We start from the raw sequence: 23,137 nt of genomic DNA on the forward strand, positions 1-23,137 counted from the left end.
CAACTTCAGTTTTGTTTCGAAGAAAATAAATCCACACACCTCTTGAAAAATCATCTACTATTGTCAAAAAATAATGTGCTCCACACGATGATTGAGTCTTATACGGACCCCATAAATCTATATGAACCAACTCAAAAATACAACTGGATTTAATGAGACTACTAGCAAAACTACTCCTATGATGTTTTGCTCGTGGAAAAATATCACAAGCATCATTATTCTTCTTTATTAATCCACTCACTCCTTGTAACTTCTGCAAAACCTTTTCTGAAGGATGTCCCATACGCCGATTCCATAGCTCATACATATCTCCACTAACAGCCATAACTTCAACTTGAGGCACACCACAGAAAATATACAGTCCACCTTGTCTCTCAGCCACTCCAATCATCCTCCTCGTCAACCGGTCCTGTATAAGACATAAACTGTTAGTACATTGGATAATACATCTTTTCTCATCAATAAGTTGTGTAACCGAAATTAAGTTACAAGTCATCAGAGGCACATAAAGCACATTCTCTAGTCTCAAACCCCCAGGAAGGATAACAGTTCCTATCTTCTCAGAAAGTGCATACTTCCCATATGGAAGTCCAATAGTGCATGCCTTAATATCTTTTATCTCTATCATGTCATCCCTTTTATATGTGACATGATTTGTAGCTCCCGTGTCTACAATCCAAGCAGTTTTATTCTTCTTACCTTGGAGCTGAGGCGTGGATTTTCTTGAGTTTAAAAACTTCAGCACCTGTTGAAGCTGTGTTGCTGTGACTCCGGTCAAACCTGACGCTTCTGATGAGGGCGCTCCACCTGACTGCCTTGTGTCTGATATATTAAGGTTGTGTGCTCGAACCTGGTTGCCTGCACCTTATCCTCGACCACCTCTACCACCGGTAAAGTTAGTGCCACCACGCCCTCTACCATTGGTTCTTCCTCCTCGACCAGATCCTCTTCCGCCTCTAGGTCTGTCTCCCCACCATTCTGGGTATCCAATACGTTGAAAACACCCATCCTCTGAGTGTCCATATCTGATACAGTACTTGCAATGCTTGCTAGGATCATACGTATTGTTGAGTTGACGTTGATCATATTGTACTCTGAATTCCATCACATTGTCATGTACCTCCGTAGACATAGCTACTTCTCCTATACGCAGACGCTCCGAATTCACCATTGTCTGGTATGCTACATCTGTTGATGGAAACGGGTCTCTAGCCAACAGTTGTTTACGCACGGAACTATACACAGAGTCCAATCCAATCAAAAAATAATGCAGAAAGTCTTCTTCTCTCAACATACTTACTTGTAATGCGATATTACAAGTGCACTTACCACACTTGCACTGAGGTACCTTCATGTATGTTACCATCTCATCTCATATCTTGTTTAATCTCTCAAAGTATTCAGCTACACCTTCTTCTTTCTTTTGTTTGCACTCACTTAACGAAGCTTTCAGCTGACAGATTCTTGTTCCGCTTACAACACAGTATCTTCTCTTCAACTGTGTCCACAGCAAGTTTTCATCATCATAGTCTCCCAAGCTCGATCTAATTGGTGAATCTAACGTGTTGCTAATCCATGAAACAAGCATTGACTGGACAGCAATCCACTCTTCCAACTGGTCGCTATCTTCAGGTTTTGTGACTGTTCCATCAACAAAACCAAACTTCCTTTTAGCTATCAATGATCTTCTTATGACTCTAGCCCATTCATCATAGTTAGTCCCCTTTAAAACAATCGTCGTGATGATGATACCTGGACCATCACTCAATCCTAGATGGTAGACTGGATTCTTCTTCTGCATATCACACTCTATATTTTTCCCTTTGGATGACTCTGTTTCACCATCCATCGTTTTCTTTTAGGGTTCTTAACCGGCTCGTGATACCATGTTAAGTTTTGGTAATTCTGTCTTTTCATTCATTCATCACGTCTTTACTTATACAAGACCAAACTTGGGTTACAAGACACAAACCCTAAACCTACCGACTTGAGACCGATTACTTGGGTCTCAAGTTTGCTACGTAAGTAAACAGACCATCTACATGGACTATCCAAGTTGATCTCAGAATCCAGACCGAATACGTAGGGCTCAAGACACAGTCTTGAGTCCAAACACTACGCATCTCCTAATAAAAAGTGAACCCTTAAGTTTATCTTCTACTTCACGTATAACAAATAATGTCTTTTCAACTTGTCATGCATTGATTAAAATTAGACTTAGAGAATTCTTGAGATGGTTGAGGAAATTGAAAAACCAGTGAAATTATGAACGTCTGATCCATATGGACATAGCTTTGACGCCAGGTTTATAATTTGGTATATATGCACTATCACTATGCTCTAAATGTTGCTATTCTACAATGTAAAAGGGAACAGTTTCTACCTGTATTAGAAATAATATAGTTTGTATGATGAAGCTCTCAGCTAAATGTTTGACACCCTTCACCAGGTTTTAAACAATATGTCATCTTAATTTTTAATTGAGTTATCTTTATTATTGAAAAAAAACAATGTAAAAGGAAATATTAATAAAGGGTTTGCGACCGAGGAAAAGTTTCAAAATTTTGATGGGAAAAAGCCGAAGAGAAACTAAACTTACCATTTGGTGAATTTTTTTCGCTAATTGATTCTTATATAAGAAAGAAAAAGTTCGGTACCTGTTTGTATTTAACATATTAATCAAAAATTGCATTGTCCTAGAACTTAATAAATCTTACTGATAATCAAAAATTGCATACACCAACTTGCATAGGCCAAATTGTATCTCCTTCGATGGACATTTGGGGTCCTCCTTCTGGTAGTAGTACATCACTCATCATTGCTATTATCTCTGTTTGGTGGGTACAGTTGTATACACTAGAAAAGAAGTTATGATTAATCCAACTCATAATAAAAGTAAAAATGGCAAGTTAGGTTCCACTCCAATTGAATCTCTACACTTTCTCTGGTAATTTACTCCATGTGCAACTTCTCAGAAGGCCTGCCCTTCTGCTGTCCCTGCTGAACTTTCATCCGGTAACGACTGAATTATCTTATGGCCGTTTCTACGTGCTTCTCAGATCGATTCATCCAGTGTGTACTGATGAATCCTACCGAAGTTACATGGTACCGATACTGTCTCCACTTTAACCATCTTTGGCCAGACAGGTGTGGGATTTTAATCGAAAAGGCCTCGGTACTATATAGGGAGATTTCACACCTTATTAGTCTCCGCCTAGAACTCCGCATATCTCATGTGGGACTAACCTCATGATCTTGGGTCGAGCCAAATCCCCCACAATCTCCATCTTGGCGAGATCCAAACTATCTCACCAACTATCGTCGTATGATCACCGTTATGCAACATCTTGAGGTACACCTTGCTCTTTCATGTCCACAACGCCACATTGACTGGCACCACTTAGGTGTACGGCATGCCAACTCAATTTACCGTACACGATCGTCATCCGTATACTACCGCCCAACCTGGTTACAATCAATATGCGCCCTTGAGCCTTGGCCGCCACTTCGAGCTTGCTCCACCTGAGTTAGAGAGGGAGATGATCTAACTCCACAATGAGCCCAGCTTCGGCTTGCCATACTCCATCCGAGTTAAAGTGTTCCGCACCACCTAACTCCACCTTGCGCACCTCATCCTTCCTTAGGGTTGACATCAATAATCATTCGATCTCTTAGTAGCCCTAGCTCTGATACCATTTGATGGGTCCTACAGACGTTACATGGTACCGATATTGTCCCCACTTTAACCACCTTTGGCCAGACAGGTGTGAGATTTTAATCGAAAAGGCCTCGGTACTATGCAGGGAGATTCCACATCTTATTAGTTTCCACCTAGAACTCCGTATATCCCATAAAGAACTAATCTCATGGGCTTGGGTCAAGCCAAATCCCCAACATGTACACCATATCAGCGTACGCGTACCATGTATATGTACCGCCTATCCGTACACGAAAATCTGGTGGAGATAAACTAGCTGTGCAAGTGCAACTAGTCAAGAAAGTGACATATTTCATAGAACATGTTTTTTTAATGCTGAAAATTGGTTTAGTCTTCTCTTCTGTCATGTATCCATTTTCTCATTTATTCATGTCCACTACTTACATTTCCGTAGTCGTTGCTTGACTTTATATAGACTTTCTCATATATATATAGACAAAGAATAAAAGGTAGAGATATAGAGAGGGCCGCAGGCAATGAGGAAAATCAGGAAAAAAGAAAACACAAGCCTTAATCTTTCTGTTTTTCTTCTAACTGCTGAAGAATCTTCTTTATCAAAATCATGTAACTATTCTGAGTTTGGAAGATCTTTTGGTTGGAACTTTCTCTGTTTCAATCTTTATGTTTTTCATTTTTCTCTGTGTACTTAAATGGCCATCTAATGATTTTGCTTCAAACAATAAAATTGAAATCGTCTAATGATTTCTTGTGGCGTTTGCTTTTGTTTCCTTAGATCTGTCCCTATGTTGGTTGCTGTTTTTGAATAAAATTTTGCTATTTTTGTGTCAAAAAAGAAGAAGAAAAGTATTCTAAGAAGAGAACATTTTTAAGTGTTTGCCGAGAAAAGACGTAGGAAGATGAAGAAGAGAAAATTGGATTAATTTGCATATAACCGCGGTCCTTAAGAATTTAAAGAGAAAAGTTATGTATTGCCTCAAATCCGCGAAGCTTTAGGACTTCCAACTCTTAAAGCCATACATGGAAATGATTCAACCAGTGATGAAGTGAACTTTTTCCTATATATTTATTAAAAAGGAGAAAATTTTGGATGGAGGAAAATACTGATGAGGGCATAGGGGACGAATAAGATTCCGATATTTGTCCCTCTTTACTAGAAAAGTGTTTGTTTTTCCAATATACTAATCTCGTACATATTAAGCCCAAGGTTTATTATAACAAAAAAAATAAAAAACATAATCATAAGAATTACAAATTTGGAACACAAACCTCTCAACCCGATAAACCAACTAGCAAAGTGTGTGAAGATTGAAGAATAACACAACGACTCCCACAGTCCCACTTCCAAATGTCTACTTAATTAGATAACCAGACTAGCACTACTTAATTGATTAGCATAATGTTCTTCTCCCTCTGCAAACACAAATATATTGAAAAGAGAATAAGAGCGAAGAAACATTCCAGACGGACAAAAACGGATATGCAACAACAAACCGCAGCTACTTACAAGAATGGTGCTTAGGGAAAAACTTTCGACTTGAAACCTGATATACAAAAAAGAAAGGTAGCATGTCATGTTGCATGCTATAGTGCAGTTATGATTATTGTAACTGTAAAACCAATAGGGTATTGGTGGGAAAAAAAATTAGCCCAACCCCTCACCCACCCAGGACATGGAATCTTGGTTCCATCGCTGAATTAGGGAATGAAGGATACCTTTTACACGATGGAGCTCACCATAGGTGTTTGATGTTTATCCATTGAAAAATAAAATGGAAATCTTCGATTTTTATTGGTCGGGGGCCAGGAACTCTAGAATTCAATTTTTTTGGCTCAACACTCAACCTGAGGCCAGTATTTCACCCTCAAATTATATATATATATATAATGAAATAGTGCATGTGGATGAATATTAATCTCAGAGGTCTAATATACACGTAGATACATAGTATTCCAAGATATTATCTCAGTCCACCGGTATCCCCTTTGTTCATCCGATAACCATAACTAACAATAACAGTATTTGTCACCATATGTTCAAACGTATCACATAATACACAATATGCACCTGAGTGCATAAGACATTTTCCGAATTTTTTATTGTTTGTCTTTCATCTTTAATTAGTTTTCTCCAATACTTGTTTTTGCTTGATATTTTATGGTGAATATGGTGATAGTGGTGGTGCGTTTATTGTTTGAGATCATGAACTAGTGATTTTAATTGTGTGTAGGTGATTACTAGGATAAACCTTGATTTTTCAATGAAGTACACAGGATGCACACTCTGAAGGGAAATAGCTCTCAGTCTGGTTGCATCCGAGTGGATAATGTATACTTTTTTTATTCTTACAGGAAATAGTTCTGGCCAAGTTTTATATGTCTACATAATGCATCACCGTTATAGAAACTAAGTTAGTCTGGTTGCACCTAAGTGCATAATGCATATTTTTATAAGAAATAAATTTGTCTGGTTGCACCTAGGTGCATACTGCATATTTTTATAGGAAATTAATTTTGGCCAAGTTGCATGGGTGCATAATGTACCCCCAATCTGGTTTCAAATTGATTTTTCTTCTTTTTCAAATTTCATATTTTCATGCCCTTTTCAAAATATTAATAAAAAATCATATAAAAAAATTAGACTTATATATCATAAGTTAACACTTTTCTCGCAATTAATTATAAAGAGAGTGAAAATATATAAGAAATATAAAAGGATAAAGTTAAAAGTAAGGACATATTTGACCGGATTTCTTTGCATCCTTTTTAACCGTCATGTATATAGCAGTCTATTACTGCTATATTTTATGGTTTTTGGGCACATGACCCATTTACCGCATTGTAGATGTGTTCATGTATATTTGTGTACATTATATTTGCAGACGAAAATTTTATTAACAGTGGTAAATTGATACTATTCCCTCCTTTAATAATTTTTCTTTTTAAACACCTAGACACATAATCAAAAGGGATCGCTTTGTTCATGAAGAAGGTAGAGTTGGTAGAGTGCCAAGTGACTCCCCAGATAGTCGACGCACAAAATGATTAGCAGAAGCAAAAGAATTATGGTAGCCGCGAAAATGCATGTTTCATGCTCAAAAATGCGTCGTATATGACAAATAGATCTTTTGTGATCTAAGCTAGCTAACTGACAATTGAGCTCCTAAAAGAAACATTGTTGATAGTTTTAGGTCTTCTTACTTAAAATGTACCTCAACACTCATTGCAAAGTTATATTTCTTTACATAGTTCTTGAGATGGTTGAGGAAATTGAAATATGAAGGAAATTTGAATCTATATTACTGAGTCTCTGAACAAGCCTTTTTATCGGTACTATATTACGTTATATTTTATAGATTATCTCTTGGTTCGTGTTCCAAACTAAGAGAGGAAGTTATAATGAAGGGTGTGCACCTAAGAAAAGGATGAAGAGAATGATTATTTACCTAGTTCGAAGTATGGGGAGTTGCAGTATTATGATTGTTTTGGCTTTAGAACCTATAAACATATATCTAATCGGTCATTCCGATTAAAAGGACAACTAAGTTAATAACTTTTCATACTAATTCTTTGGTTTAATTTGGATTTTATTCCCAAGTATTTGGCAAGAAAATGGAAAAAAAAAAAAGAAGGATGCCCCCACAATATCACGAAGCTTCAGACCTCTTAAAGTCTCTCATGCAAATGATGCAAACACTTTTAGTTTTTGTTTTTAAGTAGATTAATCGAAATTGAATTAACCTTGAACATAAATATCTTCAAATAATCAGCCTCCATTATCATGTCGGTTTGGGACCTCAAGGCACATCGGGTCCTCCTTCTAGTACTATCGTACATCAATCATCATTACCAAAAGTTGGATACACTAGAAAACGGTCTGATTAGTCCATCCATCTAATTGAAGAAAGGCAAGTTAGGCTGCACTCAAATTGGATATGCACTGCACTTTCCTTGGTAATTTTCTCCTTGCGCAAATTCTCGGAAGGCCTTCTTTCCTACTGCCCCTAAACTTTCTTCCTAAGACGGCTTAGTTTTTGCGCAATGAAATTAGCAGTTTCTCTTTTAGTCACAGGTATATATGTATATATATATTTAGAGAGGTGTGAATTGGGATGTGCCAGCACGAGCACAGCCCATCACAGCACGTTAAAATTGGAGCCCATCCCAGCTCAGCACGGCCCAGCACGGCCCAGCACGTTAGTTTCGTGGGCTGTGCTGGGTTAGCCTAATCGACACAGTAGCACAACACAGCACGCGGCACTGATAAGCACGTGACCCAGCCCAGCACAGCACGTTAAGAAAGCACGTGCACAGATACATAATATAACAAGGTCTAATACATCACATTTTGTGTATATTTCACAAAAGAGTCACTATTCTAGCTAGTTTTTGACACTTTATGCTAGCTTATTTTTATAACAACACATAATACCTAAATATTTGGAAAATATATTTCAATATCGTTGTTATAATGTCATTACCTATATATACTTGACTAGAACATTAATTCACATGACAATGATCCAATTTTATATTTGGTGCGATATTTCTTTTTATTGAATAAACTTGTTAATTTTAGATGAAATAAATTCCGAAATAATTTCAAATTATATGTTGTCTATTTAGATATCGTGATAGTGTCCGACTTAATGTATACCATTAAGTGATCTCAAATTGTTTATAACACGTGTGCCAACACGACACAGCACGTTACGTGTTGTGCATGTGTGCTGTGATGTGCCTAGCTTTTGACTAGTAAAGCACCGCACGATTAAATCGTTGGCACAGCCCAGCACGGCACATGGCACGTAAAGCACGTGATTTCGTGTGTTGGGTTGTGCGGGACCTGCACGTTTTGCACCTCTATACATATATATATATATGGTCGTTACGACCTATTGTTTCAGAAGTCTGTGCCGAAATTAGCAACAAATATATTCAAGAAAGTGACATTAAACTGCCACTCTTTCTTCTAGTTGTACTATCATTTTTTCTCCTCTCCTTAATAAAATTCTCCTTTCACGATCAAAAAAAAAAAAAAAATGCAGTCATTGCCTTAAATTTTCTCTTCGGTCCGCTAGGACCATTAGCATTCATTTTCAACAAATAGGGAGTTGAATTATTTCATCGCATTAAAATTTTGAATGTGAAGGTTTGAATGAACCAAAAACACGTAAAGAAATGTCAATCACTAGTCATCAAAAAAGCCTTTTTCATGGACAATTGAGAGTGCAAGGACAGTAAGGTTAACAAACGGACCGTGCAAGAGATGTTTTATATGAGGCTCTAATTGTAAAAGGCGTTCCAATTAAGTAAAAAGTAAACCGTTAAGTTGATCTTCTCTTTCAAGTATAACAAATAATGTCTTTCCAACCTAGTTAGTATAAATCAAGTTATACTCGAAGAATTCTTGAGATGGTAGAGGAAATTGAAAAACGAGTGAATTACATTTTTGTGGCTTATGGATGTCCTTGATCACAGGTTTGAGTTCTGTATATACAATCTCTATGCTCTCAATAATGTTATCATGTAAAAGAAGTATTGATTAAGGGTTCGGCCAAAAGAAAATATATATATATATCCAGATTTTGCAAGGAAAAATAAAGACTTAATTACCTTTTGGTGAAGTTTTTTGGTTGAAGATTTTGGTAATTGATTCTTACGTAGGAAAGAAAAAGTTCAGATGTACTGTTTCTATTTAACAATTTAATTAAAAATTGGATGATCATAAACTTTTATAAATTTTACTGATAATCAATCACCATATGTTCGTTTGCATAGGCCAAATTGTTTCTCCTTTGTTGCACATTTGGGTCCTCCTCCTGCTTTACATCACTCATCATTGCTAATATCTCTGTTTGGTGGGTACAGTTGGATACACTAGAAAAAAAAAAGTTGTGATGAATCCAACTCATAAAAGCTGAAAAGGCAAGTTAGGTTCCACTCCAATTGAATCTCTCTACTTTCATCAGTAATTTACTCCTTGTGTAACTTCTCAGAAGGCCGGCCCTGAACTTTCATCCGGTAACGACTGAATTATCTTATGGCTGTATCACTGTGCTTCTCAGACCGATCCATCCGTACGCGTACCATGTATATGTACCACCTATCCGTAAACTAGCTGTGCAAGTGCAAACTACTAGTCAAGAAAGTGACATAATTCTAGTTGTGTTCATAGAACATGTTTTTTTAATGCAGACAATTGGTTTAGTCTTCTCTTCTATCATGTATCCATTTTCTCATTTATTCATGTCCACTACTTACATTTTGCCCTAGTCTTTGCTTGACTTTGTATAGACTTTCTCATATACATATATATATACGGAGAATAAACATAGACCGCAGAGATATAGAGAGGGAGGCAAGCAATGAGGAAAAAAGAAAGCACAAGCCTTAATCTCACTGTTTCTCTTCCAGCTGCTGAAGAATCTTCCTTATCTAAATTCCTGTAAGTCGTCTCGTCTCTGTTTCTTTACATTTTTCTGTAGTAATTACTGTGAATTACAGCTTCTGTCAACAATGGATGTTCCATTTGTTCTTATCACAGAACAAAGGATGGTACATTTAAGGAAGGAAATCTTCTCGTTAACAAAGACGGAGTTCGGATTCTTACTCCGAATGAAGATCAGATTGTAAGATACACCACCAGGCACCAAGTTTTGTTTAATCTTGATTACCCAAAAAAAAAAATCGAATTTGAATTAGATTACATTTGTCGGCGCAATTACAGGATCCTTTTTGGCTCATTTTAAGATCAGATTTTACCTCAAATGGATTTAACTCATAGCCCCTCTATGCCAGAATTGTACTTTTGCTGCAACTTTCGGGTGTTGCATTTAAAGGCGGCTTCCCAATTTGATTTTAGCATTTTGTTCTCTATAGATCCTTAACTGGATTTTACTGTTTTTCTTTGTAGCCTCCTCCCATAAAACCATCAGATGAGATAATGATGAATTTCGATGACATTGAAAAAGTTAAGGAAATTGGAAGCGGTAGCAGTGGGCATGTTCTACTGGTACGCCACAAATGGACTGGCCAGTTTTTCGCTCTCAAGGTATACTACCTGAAGCGTCCAATTGAACGTCTTTGCACCAATCTTTATATTCAGTATTTCTACTCTTTCTATGATGTGCAAAATCAGCATATCTTGCACAATTATTTTGCTCCTTGCTCCTGCTGTGAGTTTGCCAACAACCTAATTTTGAGTTAGCACCTCAAACTGCTCTGTCAAAGTTCTGCAATTGAAATCTCCCTGCATTCTATGATGCATAATGCAGGTCATTAAAATGACAATTGATGAGAACATACGCAAACATATCGTGGAGGAATTGAAGATTAACCAGTCTTCTCAATGTCCTAATGTCGTCGTATATTATCAAACTTTTTATGATAATGGATTCATATCAATAGTCTTGGAATACATGGATGGAGGTTCTCTCGCAGACTTCCTAACCAAGGTTAAAAGAATCCCAGAGCAGCATCTTGCTGCCATAAGTAAGCAGGCAAGTTTTTCATGGTACAAAATTTTTTCTGTCAGACCCAAGAAATTGAACAATGTAGACTACTAATGCGGTTGAGTCTATCACATAATTCGTTTCGTCTATGCAGGTTCTGAAGGGTTTAATGTATCTCCATCATGAAAAACACATAGTTCACAGAGACTTGAAACCATCAAATTTACTAATCAATCATAATGGAGAAGTCAAAATAACAGACTTCGGCGTGAGTGCAATTCTATCCTGCACTTCTGATCAGAGGGACACTTTTGTGGGCACTTACAGCTATATGTCTGTAAGTATTAAACTTTCATTGACGTTTCACTTCCAATTGTTTTCAATCAAAGATTGTCTATCTACGGCGGGTAACTTCATCTGAGTAAACTTTTGTGCTGTTTTGTTTGCATAGCCAGAGAGAATCAGTGCAGGCACATATGGCTATAAAAGTGATATCTGGAGCCTGGGAATACTACTGCTAGAATGTGCAACCGGGGAGTTTCCATACACTCCACAAGAAGAAGAAGGTTGGATTAGTTTTTATGAGCTTTTGGAAGCCATTGTGGATCATCCACCTCCCTGTGCACCTTCTGACAAATTTTCTCCAGAGTTCTGCTCATTTATTTCTTCATGGTAAAGTTTCTCTGAATCTTTTTTCATGTTTTCAATTAATATTCCAGGGAATTTGAAATATGATTCTGTCGTTTTCATTAAATCAGTGCGCAGAAAGATCCAATGAAAAGACCATCAGCTAGAGAACTCATGGTATGTGTGCCAATTCCACAAACTTGAACAAGCTGAATGTCAGTACTCTTCAAACTGATAATCGTTATGTTTTCTGTCGAAACTAGGATCATCCGTTCATCAATATGTATGAAGATGCAGATGTCGATCTTGCTAGTTACTTCACCAACAACGGATCTCCTCTCGCCACTTTTACAATATGCTAGTTACTTCACCAACAACGGATCTCCTCTCGCCACTTTTACAATACCCAACTAATTACACTACCTGTCTCGACAGTTACATTCATCAATCTCTACCAGTAGTTTACAGACTGGATTCTCTTATGATGTTAACTAGTATTCATTTTCAATTCTTCCCACTATGGACTAGTCCTGGTTGTGTTCAGTCACTAATAAGAACACAAAAACTTCTCAGCAGTCGCCAAATGCTAGCCACTGGAGGCAGTAGATGGTCAGTACGTAGGTGCAAGTACATTAGACCCTTCAGATGAAAATGTACAACTTTGTAATACAAGCAAAACCTCAACATAAGTTTTGCAGACTTGTACAATTCATAATCGCAGAAAACTCTGCCGAATTCGGTTTTTCATTTCAAGTGTTGCACAGAATTCATAGTTTACGGCTTTATGGACCTTCCAAGCACAAGCTCAAAATGGTCTGAGATATCAAAGAACTGGGTCAATTCAGCAACAAACACACTAACCCACCTAAACAACCAAAATCAATTTCACTTTCTAAAGAAAAATCTTAAAAGAGCCTCGAGTATCCCACACAGATTCTCGGGAGATTACAGCATCTATATCTTTTAGTCTACGTCACAGCCTTATGCAAATGAACTAACAAAAGTCAGCAAAAGAAGACACTATTTGTTCTCTAATACGCTATAGTTTTCTATCCTCGTCACCATCAAACCCACAAGATAAAGTTCCTTGCTTTTACCAACCAGTAAAACATATTCTTGTGCACAATATATATACTGTCTTAACATGATAAGAAAGAAGGATTGCGATGTAATGAGGTCATAATCTTCTGCAACATTAGTCAAAGAATCTATCTATCAAGAAAAATATCTTGGTCCCAAGGTATAAAATCGAAAAGCAATACAAAGCATTTTATTATCCTTCTTTTTATCAGCAGGAAACAACATATATGACATTCTCAGTCGACATGAATAACAGACATGCTGAATTTCAACTGCACATATACTACGAAATGAAATGCGAATGTAACTCAAAATAACAAGAAGCATATTAACTGCAAATTAAGACCATAACGAGAAGAAAATGAGAAGATCGTCAGACGTCTCATGTTAAACCTGTTTAAAGCTAAAGTTTTTTCGCTTTTCTTGTTTAGGCATCATATCTAATAGAAGTAACATAAAGTGAAATACCTCACAGAGCATTGAACCCGGAGGCAGAAACAAATACATAGTGTCAAAGTGTAGACAGTCCCTACCTACTAACCCCTAAAAAAACAAGCTTAAATTTACATAGCCAGTGATAATATAACTTGGCATTGGTGTATGACAAAAGGCTTAAAAAAAAGGAAAACATTAATGCATTCCAGAATGGTGAACACCCTACATAGTACATAAAGAATACAACTTCTTTCGTACATACACTCATTCATCCCATATGAAAAAACAGATGGGTTCGTTGAGCTTTCTACATAATTAATTTTGGTAACCATAATGGATTAGGTGCAGTATTTTCATATATCGTACAGCTATAAGATTTTGATCAACAATAAGTTGCGGGGTGGACTTACTGTTTCAAGTTTTGATCTTGAACTTCCTATGTGCTTTTAAGTCCACGACAACCACGCTAATGTTGTCCTTGCTTCCCTTTTGAATAGCAAGTTTCGAGAGACATTCTGCCGCTGCTTGAGCTGCGGGGTCAACTCCAATGCCTCGTTCTGGTAGAGGCGTCACACCGTTCTTTTTGTGCCAGAGTAGGATTCGCCTCCGAGCTACATCACAAACTTCTTCATTTGTCAACACGTCCCATAACCCATCACTAGCTAGAATAAGACATTCGTCTTCTTTAGTTCTAGGAACAAACTTTACTTCTGGATCTGGAATAATCCACGGTTTCAAATACCGATCACCTGAAAATCAGAACAAAAATAAGATGCGAACTGTGTAAGCTCTGTGTACTATTTCGGGAGATATTCTTAGTAGATCTAAATGTGACGCTGTGTTATACAAGCTTGTTGTTTGAAAAGGAAAATGAGAAGAAGATAATCTACCAATGGATCTCGACATTGCAAGAACACCAAAAACACGATGTCCATTCCACTGAATAACTTTGCCTCCAGCTGCTTCGATCCTTGCATATTCATCTTCTCGATTTGGCTGGGACAATCAAGCAGACAATTAGATAACTAAATGTGATTGAAGCATTGGTTTTTGCCATATGCAGCCAAATACAAGAATGCCTTACTTTGTGATCTTCGGATAACGGTACAGGTGATTTTCCACGACATAAAACAGCTCTTGAATCACCACAATTCGCAACTATAATGTGGGACGAACAAACAACAGAAACTACAGCAGTGGATCCAACAGTTTCGGGAGCAACAGGTTCGCCGCTACCATTTATGCTACCTCCAACCTCCGCATCTACTTTCATGAAGCAATTCGTGAATGCTTTTTCCCACTGAGTTTCCCAATTATCTTTAAAGCTTCCATTCATCAAACCTTCCTTCATGGTTTCTATCTCCTCAGTCAGAGCTAAATGGAAACGATCACGACAATAATTTGCAACCTTCACTTAGCAAATAACATTTGTTAGGGTGGGTTTTACTTCTTTGATCTTAACTGCTGATAGCAATACCTTATAAATGGAAATAAAAACAGTGGGAAGCCCGAGGATACCTGAGAACCACCATGGCCATCATAGACTCCAAAGAAATGAGCAGTAGAGTGCGACAAATTCTTGTTCAAGCCATCCACCACTGAATCACCAATTAACATAGGAAGAGGTATTCTAAGATACCGAGGTACCATTGCAACAGCATCTTCCATCTCTGGTCTTCTCCCAATAATAGAAATGGACCCCCAAAGAGGTAAAGAATCCAATTCAAAAACCCCTCGCTTACCCACTCCAAGAATTCGATTCTCATGAGGTACCTGAAGAACCAGCATCGACGTTTCCTGTTCAGACACACCTCCAACCTGCAAACCGAGGCTAGAAGCTGCTACAGGAAGTAAATCACCTATTGGTTCCTCAGTCACAGGAATCTTACCAATAATTTTGACACCTCCACTTTCCAATGAACCCGGCGATAAAATCCCACAAGCAGTATTCAAAGCTAAGAGATCTTCAGCAGAGATGCTATCTGTAGTGCTAACAACAGACAACGAACACGAATCTTCAAGTATTTGATCACCACCCACCAGAGCTAACTTGTCATCTTCTTCAATCTCTTGAATTATGGCATCACTCTCACTTACAACATTAAACAGCGATTCTCCACCACCACCACCTCCTTCTTCCATTTCCTGATCTTCTTTAATCTGTGGTGCGGAACTAGGAACAATATTATCTAATTCACTCAATGAACTACTGCAACTACCTTCATCCACCTCCATAACAGACGACTCCTCCGAGGACAAATTCTTTGTTGCAGTATCAGACGCAGACGACAACAAGCTAGCGGTTTCCGTTATGAGCTTAAGTCTTGTAATTTCCATATGAGTAGCTATAGCAGATTTATCACAACAAATTGAATTACCACCTAATCTAAATGAAACTGCAATTGCTGCTGGAGACATCTCCTCCATAAATTCCACCACCCTTCCTATCTGAATAGTTACAATTACAACCCCCTCCAATTAGTTTACCTATCATTGTTCAACAAATTCATTACTCCCTTCTTCATCTCCCATCTGGATTAATGAAAAAATCTCACCTCTGGGTTCTATCAGATTTACCTCCATATCTAACCAAACCCTCAAAAACCCATCATCCTATCAGCTCAACAGAAAAAGGGTTGGTCAGATCTGGTAAGAAAAATTTGGATCTTGATTAAAAAAAAAAATTGAAATCTTATTTTGTCCAAACAACAACGACCCACTTCTTCAAACTTGTTGTTCTTCACATACACCTCCACACCAACCCTTTATTCTAAAATCAATCAAAAAAACACGAATGAAAAATCAATTAAACCATTTTATCTTTAAACACAAAAAGAAAAAAACCCATAAAGAGATCATGAGAAAGAACCTAGGAAAGACAACAAAAGGTATGAATATGGTTTTATTTTTTCACATTAATCTTGGGTTTACCCTGAATCAAAGGCAACCCATTTCAACCTCATAAAACACCACCTCAGAAGAGATGTCACCCAGCTACTATAACTCTAAATACAGTAAATAAAAAGATTACTCAAAGAAGACAAATTATAAAATTGCTTACCAATTAATTCAAGAAAACAGTGTGTTGTTTGTTCATCACATCATCATCTCTTCTGTTGTTTGAGAAAGAAAAAAGAAAGGAGAGAAGAAGAGGGGGGGAGAGGAGATTATTTTTTGAGAGATGGACAGATGTCAAGAACTGAGAGAATAATAAAAGCATTTGTTTCTTTTCTTCTACTACTACTACCATGCACAACACATTCACACATCTCTATCTCTCACGTTTCAACCTCAAAGCTCCTGGAAAAAACAATGGGAAACAAATAATAATCTATGTTGATGATGATGATAATTTAGTATTAATTAATTAGTATTAATTGTGTGTGTGACTACTACTAACTTTGTTTAAAATTTGAAAAACAAAAGGAGGAGTATCAATTATATTATCTTGGGTAATCTCTTTGGGAGCATCAATTTGGGGTGATGCCTAAAATTAGTTGATATGTTATTTTAGTGATATTTTATCTTATTGTTTGTTTTTTTCCAATATGGTAACTTTTGGTTTTCTTAGAGCAACTGCAGTGGTGCGAGTATAACCAAAGACCAAAGAGGAAAAAAAAGACCAAATTTTGGGTTTAATCTGGTGTGTGATCCTACTGTGGAAAAACTAAATTTGGTCAGACGGACATTATACCAACGCCTGGTGTAGGGCGTAGAATATACCAACGCCTGGTGTGGGGCGGGGAGTATACGTTCGCCCGGTGTAGAAAAAAAAATTAAAAAAAAAAGAAAAAAAGTGGGGCGGAGGTATTATGCCCGCCCCATGCATTTGAAGTTTGTAAAGAGTGGGGCGGAGGTATTAAGCCCGCCCCATACAAAAGATTAAAAAAAAAAAAAACGGGCGTGCATTATACGTTCGCCTGGTGTGGGGCGTGGACTATACGTCCGCCTGGGGTGGGACGTGGACTATACGTCCGCCTGGTTATGGGGCGTGGACTATATAAACGCCCGACTATATTTGGGTTTGGTCTTGGTCGCAGATCAAATTTGGTCTGGATTTTAGTCTTTGATCAAATTTTGATCGATGGTCCGTCCCACTACGCCTATCAACTGGACACTATATTTGGGTTTAGTCGTCCATTGTGGACGCTCTTAGAGCAACCATAACGGCCGACTAAATTTAAATATTTGGTAAATTAACGAGACGTAGTGAGATGTATTATCGGTTAAATCCCAGATTATATTTGGTCTGGGACTAAGACTAAACCCAAATATAGTCGAGCGTTAATATTTGTTTTTCAATAGGCGGTTATATAATCTACGCTTGACATGAAGCGTTTGTATAGAATTCGTCCCACGAAGAGGCGGGCATATAAACTACGCCCCAATGGCGCGTTGATAAAATGTACGCCCGATGGGGCGTAGCTGAAGTTAACTTCTGGAATCAGGCGTTGATATACCAACCGCCCCATTATACATACGCCTGTCATCAGGCGTGGATTTTACTTCTGCCCCATCGCACGTTGATTATACCTACGCCCCTTCTCCAGGCGTAACTTTATGAACGCCCCGCACCGAGCGTAATCTTTACCATCACCCCACACCGCACGTAATCTTTATCAACGCCTGAACAGGGCGCACGTTATATCTCCGCTCCACAACCAAACGAAGATTATACCTCCGCTCAACTAAATATACTCGTCTTCCACTGTGTCACACGGCGGACTAAACTCAAATTTAGTCGTTTTTTTTACTCTTTGATCTTTGGATTTAGTCGCACCACTGCAGTTGCTCTTAATGTAGTTAAAATGGTATAGGTATAAGCGCGTTTGGAAATAGTAATAGAAGTATTTTTATAGAACGTTTGGATACAAATTTGTTTATGATTTCTGTTTCTCCAGAAGCACAAACAAGAAGGAAAACTATTTTTCTTTAACAAAAAATTAATTTTTTGACTTGTAGAAATCGTTTTAAAGTTCTAAGTGCAAACAGACTTCTTATTTTCTGATTTCTAGAAGTCAAAAAATAACTTCTAAGTTTGTATCCATAAACCGATGTTATTTTAAATGTTATTTTATAAAATAACTTCAAATGTTATTTTATAGCACTCGATATTAATTATCTATAAACCTGAAGTCAAATCGTTTTGCTTTATTCTGGTTTCGATAAGTTGTTATACAGACTACATACTTTTTATTCTGACTTCTAGAATTTAAAGAGTAACATTTAAATGCACACTCAGACGCATTATACATGTTATGTAATAAGTCGTAGTAGTGACAATGCATGGATTAAAGGTAAGAAGGGTAAGGAGAAAAACAGATTCGGGAGTTGAATTCAACACCTGGATCATTCGACATGTTTAGTCTCTCTTAAAAAGCTGTATGCTAGCATTTTCATTCAAATAAAAGCAGAATCCAGCTGTTAAAGAAGTCGCAGAACATCCGAATGATTCGACATCCTCAAATCTCTGTTAAAAAGCATTTTTCATCGGGCAACAAACTAATCTAGAAAACATTTGGGGATGTTGTAACATAGATTTACTCAACTAAATATTCAACAAAATTCTAATTACAAAACTTGATATTCATGAATCACAATTAGCAGATTAATTTAACAACTAATACTTACCATAGACAATTAGGAGCACCTTCAGTGCTAATCAATGACATTGTGAAAAACTTCTCTTGATACACAAAAACAAATATAAGGATGATTTTCTTGGTCTCTCAAGTCATTGACCTTTAAACCAAACACACCACCAAGAGTTTAGAATAATCAAACTCTTTATACTGTGTAATGACATACCAAATTTGTGACACATATTAAAAGTTGACATGGTGAAGGCAGGTCTGTTAGGGAATTTTTTCTTTTTTAGCAAAAAAAATAAATAAATTATCGGAAATGTTATTTGGTTTCATATTCTCCACCTCCCAATGATCTAAGCCTCATGTCCATATCGAGATCCGCATTCACATTCTGGTGGAATTCACCATTCTCCTAATATGGAATTTAGATTATATGGATGAGAATACGAACGTGGAGATTAGGGAGCCAAATAGCATTGTCTATAAATTATATCTCGATAATATTTTTATTTGCCAAAGTGCCACCCAATAAACTTAAATAATTTAGGTATCAGGCTCTCAAACAGGTGGCAGTCTCTGCTACCTTCAATTATGTTTTTTTTTGATTTTAATGAAAAATGTGTTGGTGAGTCATAGGTGACTTTTTATGGTTTGTGGGACCCACAATCTCTTTTGTTGGTCCCAGCTCTGGACACCTATAGGGGGTCTAGATCTCCAAACACTTCACCAAATCTTTTTGTGAATATTTGGGAGGAAGTCACATTTTTGTCTAATCTCCCAAAATTACTAATTTAAGACTTAACTTGTCTTGTGTATCCTAATTCAATGTTCTTTGTAAAAAATTCCCAAATCTCTTTGGCATTTGTCTATGAAAGTTAGTTTGATTAAAGTGAAATTTTTCCTTGTTTATATACTCCCTCCATTCTTTTTTAATATGCCAGTTTATATAAATAAAAGTTTCAAAAAAATAGGTCAGTTTCTTAATTGGGAAAATCAAATGTTATTTTAATTTTTTGGGACCACTTTTCTTTTAACTTCTTTTGGTGACAAGTGTCATGTGGACCACTTCACTTTACTTCTTTTGCTAACAAGTGTCACGGGGACCACTTCACTTCACTTCTTTTATTGACAAGTGTCATGAGGACCACTTTCAATGATTAGTTCTCTTAATTTCCTTAAATTTCGCTAAAAACAAAACCGGCCTATTAAAAAAAATGGAGGGAGTAGTTTTTTTAGAGAAGTTAGTGAATTATGATTAACTCGTTTTGTTGTGTGTAGCATTTGGAGGAAAGTTGTGACAAATTGTGCATGATGTAGTTTATGACCTCATATGAGATGCTCAATGCATACGTGTTAATATGAGAGGGACTATGTATTAAAGAAAGGTTATATTCAATCGAGCAATTCAATAAAAAAAAACTCTAGATATTTATGCAAATTATACTGAGTTATACAGGGTGGTGTGTGTGGATTTAGTAAAAATAATTTATTACCATGAATTATGTTCGAGTCAGATATGTGTCTAACAAATCAGTTCTAGTATTGTTGTTGATTCCGATATCTCTCGGTAAAATGTATACGGGAGGAGTCATACCTCGAATCCAATATCACAAAAGTGTAAAACAAGCAATTTGAAGCCGAACATGTTTAGATTAAATTTAGATATTTAATTGAGTGAAAAACAATAAATTTTAGATTCAAGTCGGGGCCAAATCCAAACACACAAGGCGGAGGATTTTAATAGTTTGTTTGGATATACATCCAGAAATAATTTTTCAACTTTTAGAAATCAAAAAACAAGAAGTTAATTTAGGTATAAATATTTCAAAACGATTTTTAAAACGAAAAAAATAATTTTTTGTGAAACAAAATATTTTTACTTCTAATTTCTACTTCTGTTTCTGTTATTCAAACACACTGTAAACCTAGGTAGCTTCGAACAAATATTTGCAATAGGATGTCCATACCTTAGAGCATCCACAGTGGGCGAGTATAACCAAATTTATGGGATGAGATCGTAACACAGTGGGACGGAGTAAAGATCAAATTTGGACCAAAGATCAAATTTCAGACCAAATATGGTCGCGACCAAATCCCAAATTCTATTATAGTCGGGCGTAAATTTAAAGTACGCTTGTTGCTGGGCGTAAATTTAAAGTACGCTTGTTAACGGGCGGAGATTTAAATTACGCCCGATGAAATTTTAATTAAATAAATAAAAAAAAAGAATGAGGCGGACTTTTAAAGTCCGCCTGTTAAAATTTACAAAGAGAGGGGCGGACTTTTAAAGTCCGCCTGATGGAATTTTAGTGAGGCGGACTTTTAAAGTCCGCCTGTTAAAATTTATAAAGGATGGGGCGGACTTTTAAAGTCCGCCTGATGGAATTTTAATGGGGCGGACTTTTAAAGTCCGCCTGACGAAATTTTAATCATGTACCGTTGCGTCACACCACGGACTAAACCCAAATTTTGGTCTTTTTTTTGATCTTTGATCTTTGGTTTTGATCGCACCACTGCAGTTGCTCTTAGCTTTGCAAAATCAAGAGCTAAAATTTTACACTTCTAGGCATAGGATTCCGTCTTTTTACAAAATCTCATCTCATAATCACATTAGACACGTGCCTAGTTATAAGTGTAAAAAACAATGGTAAATTATGTAATAAAATTTGAAATCAAGGGTATGTGCATAAGAGATTAGGGCATCATTGTTGGGAATAGTTTCGATGTTTCCAAACCGCAGACATCGGACGTGCTATACACCACCTACTTCATGCCACGTTACAGACAAAAGATTTGTCTGCGGATCCAACGACTCAGGAAAGTGCACGTTTCAGACAAGGTTTGGGAGTACCTAACTTATAATGGTGGCAGTGTTACATGGCATATGCAAAACCCCATAACCATAGCACTATGGATGAGAAGGGCCTCAAGGCCCTCAACCAAATCAAGTACATGAACTAACTTGGACTTGCCCAAGTAGCCAGGAACCTGCCGGCAGAATAAATATTCGTTCTAGAATTTGAAAATAAATTTTCGTCCTAGAAATTGAAAACATCCGTATTTACTTTTCTAAAATGTAAATTTTAAGTTATCTGTTAAAATTACCACTGCACTACAGTAATATCTGTATACTTTAATTCTTGTTTTTTTTTTTTGAAACACAAGTTATATGGTGGTGGTAGTGAACAAAAATCAAACAATGTTGGATTGCTTAAAAAAAAAAAAACACCACTGCAGTGACCTTTCAATCCCATTTTTTGAAGAAAAAAATATCTGAGGGCTGTTATTTAGACAGGCCGATCATAAACGTACCATCATAATCATTAAGGGTCCTACTCTGTGGGGTCTAGTTGGTGGATATCTACCAACGCATACGACAACAGTGAATGATTTGATAGATCATCTCGAATCATTTTGATAGATTTTCTAGGGACCATTTCTTTTGCATTCCGGAACTCCAAATGTTCCGGAACTCGAGCAAGTGGTGGTTCTAAACCCACTTACACAGCTGTATCACTAATGGGGAAATGGAATATAGCGGTACCAATTAGGTAACTTGTAGTACCTGTTGTTGATAACAGTTTAGATCAGAATTTAGTTCCGCCGCTCTATTATGATGATCGGTGAGCTGCAGAATAACATCAAGAGACTTGCAAAATGGTATTCCAGGCATTCCTGCGGAAGTTGAGAGCGAAAAAAGTTAGTACAAGCATTACCTTTTCTGATTCAAGTCACCGCCCTCTTGAAGGGCGCTGCTGAACGCATAGTCCAAGGAGGGATATCAGGATAAAAAGTAAATCCATGTCCATTCTCATGCTTAGTAAATCATGCAAAGCCAAAACGAAATCAACTAATTCCAGAAAATCTGTTTCATTGTTGGTTTCCAAATAAATTTAGGGTGCAGAAATGCAACACTGTTTCGCATTTATTACTCGTCTGTTTGTTTTTTCCTCTTTCAGAACATACATTGCATTCAGACAAATACAAGTTTGTTTTTCAGATATAAACATTATCATCTCTGAACTTGCATTCAGGGAACCCGCCGCAACCAAACAAACGATGCAGTTCCAACAAAATTGGTTTTGTTTTCTAGTTTTTTCAAATACTAATGGCTAAGATCAGAAAACCAACTAGGCTTCGGAATGTCCAGCTATTTTGGGCAACTAACTCAGATTTAGCCCAATCAATGAACCTGGTGCGATTACTTAGATAGAATGGGTTAACTTTCATCTCTGACACAGGAATCAAGTGTCAGTGTTCAGTGCAGTTAACTTTGT

The 23,137-nt window shown here is 37.0% G+C and overlaps 2 protein-coding genes across 3 annotated transcripts; one reads left to right on the top strand and one right to left on the bottom strand.

The window, feature by feature from the left end:
• The first annotated feature begins 10,023 nt into the window (after positions 1–10,023).
• LOC113300479 (mitogen-activated protein kinase kinase 2-like) lies at positions 10,024–12,502 on the top strand. 2 transcript variants are annotated; one of them, XM_026549682.1, is made up of 8 exons: positions 10,024–10,124; positions 10,224–10,308; positions 10,593–10,730; positions 10,954–11,178; positions 11,285–11,467; positions 11,582–11,802; positions 11,889–11,934; positions 12,021–12,502. In XM_026549682.1, the coding sequence occupies exons 1-8, from the start codon at positions 10,045–10,047 to the stop codon at positions 12,117–12,119; spliced, it is 1,077 nt and encodes a 358-aa protein (XP_026405467.1). In that variant the 5' UTR covers positions 10,024–10,044; the 3' UTR covers positions 12,120–12,502. The 2 variants fall into 2 exon arrangements, with proteins under 2 accessions (XP_026405467.1, XP_026405468.1); XM_026549683.1 differs by lacking the exon at positions 10,224–10,308 and having other exon boundaries at positions 10,037–10,124.
• A 774-nt stretch (positions 12,503–13,276) lies between these two features.
• On the bottom strand, positions 13,277–16,603 carry LOC113294731 (probable protein phosphatase 2C 6). Its single transcript, XM_026543106.1, has 5 exons — positions 16,334–16,603; positions 14,791–16,042; positions 14,357–14,680; positions 14,163–14,268; positions 13,277–14,021 (listed from the first exon to the last, which is right to left on the bottom strand). Exons 2-5 carry the CDS (start codon positions 15,697–15,699, stop codon positions 13,687–13,689), a joined length of 1,674 nt encoding a protein of 557 aa, XP_026398891.1. The 5' UTR covers positions 15,700–16,042; positions 16,334–16,603; the 3' UTR covers positions 13,277–13,686.
• Positions 16,604–23,137: the final 6,534 nt, after the last annotated feature.

Source organism: Papaver somniferum, chromosome 7 (assembly GCF_003573695.1).
Source record: "Papaver somniferum cultivar HN1 chromosome 7, ASM357369v1, whole genome shotgun sequence".
Taxonomy (NCBI): Eukaryota; Viridiplantae; Streptophyta; class Magnoliopsida; order Ranunculales; family Papaveraceae; genus Papaver; species Papaver somniferum.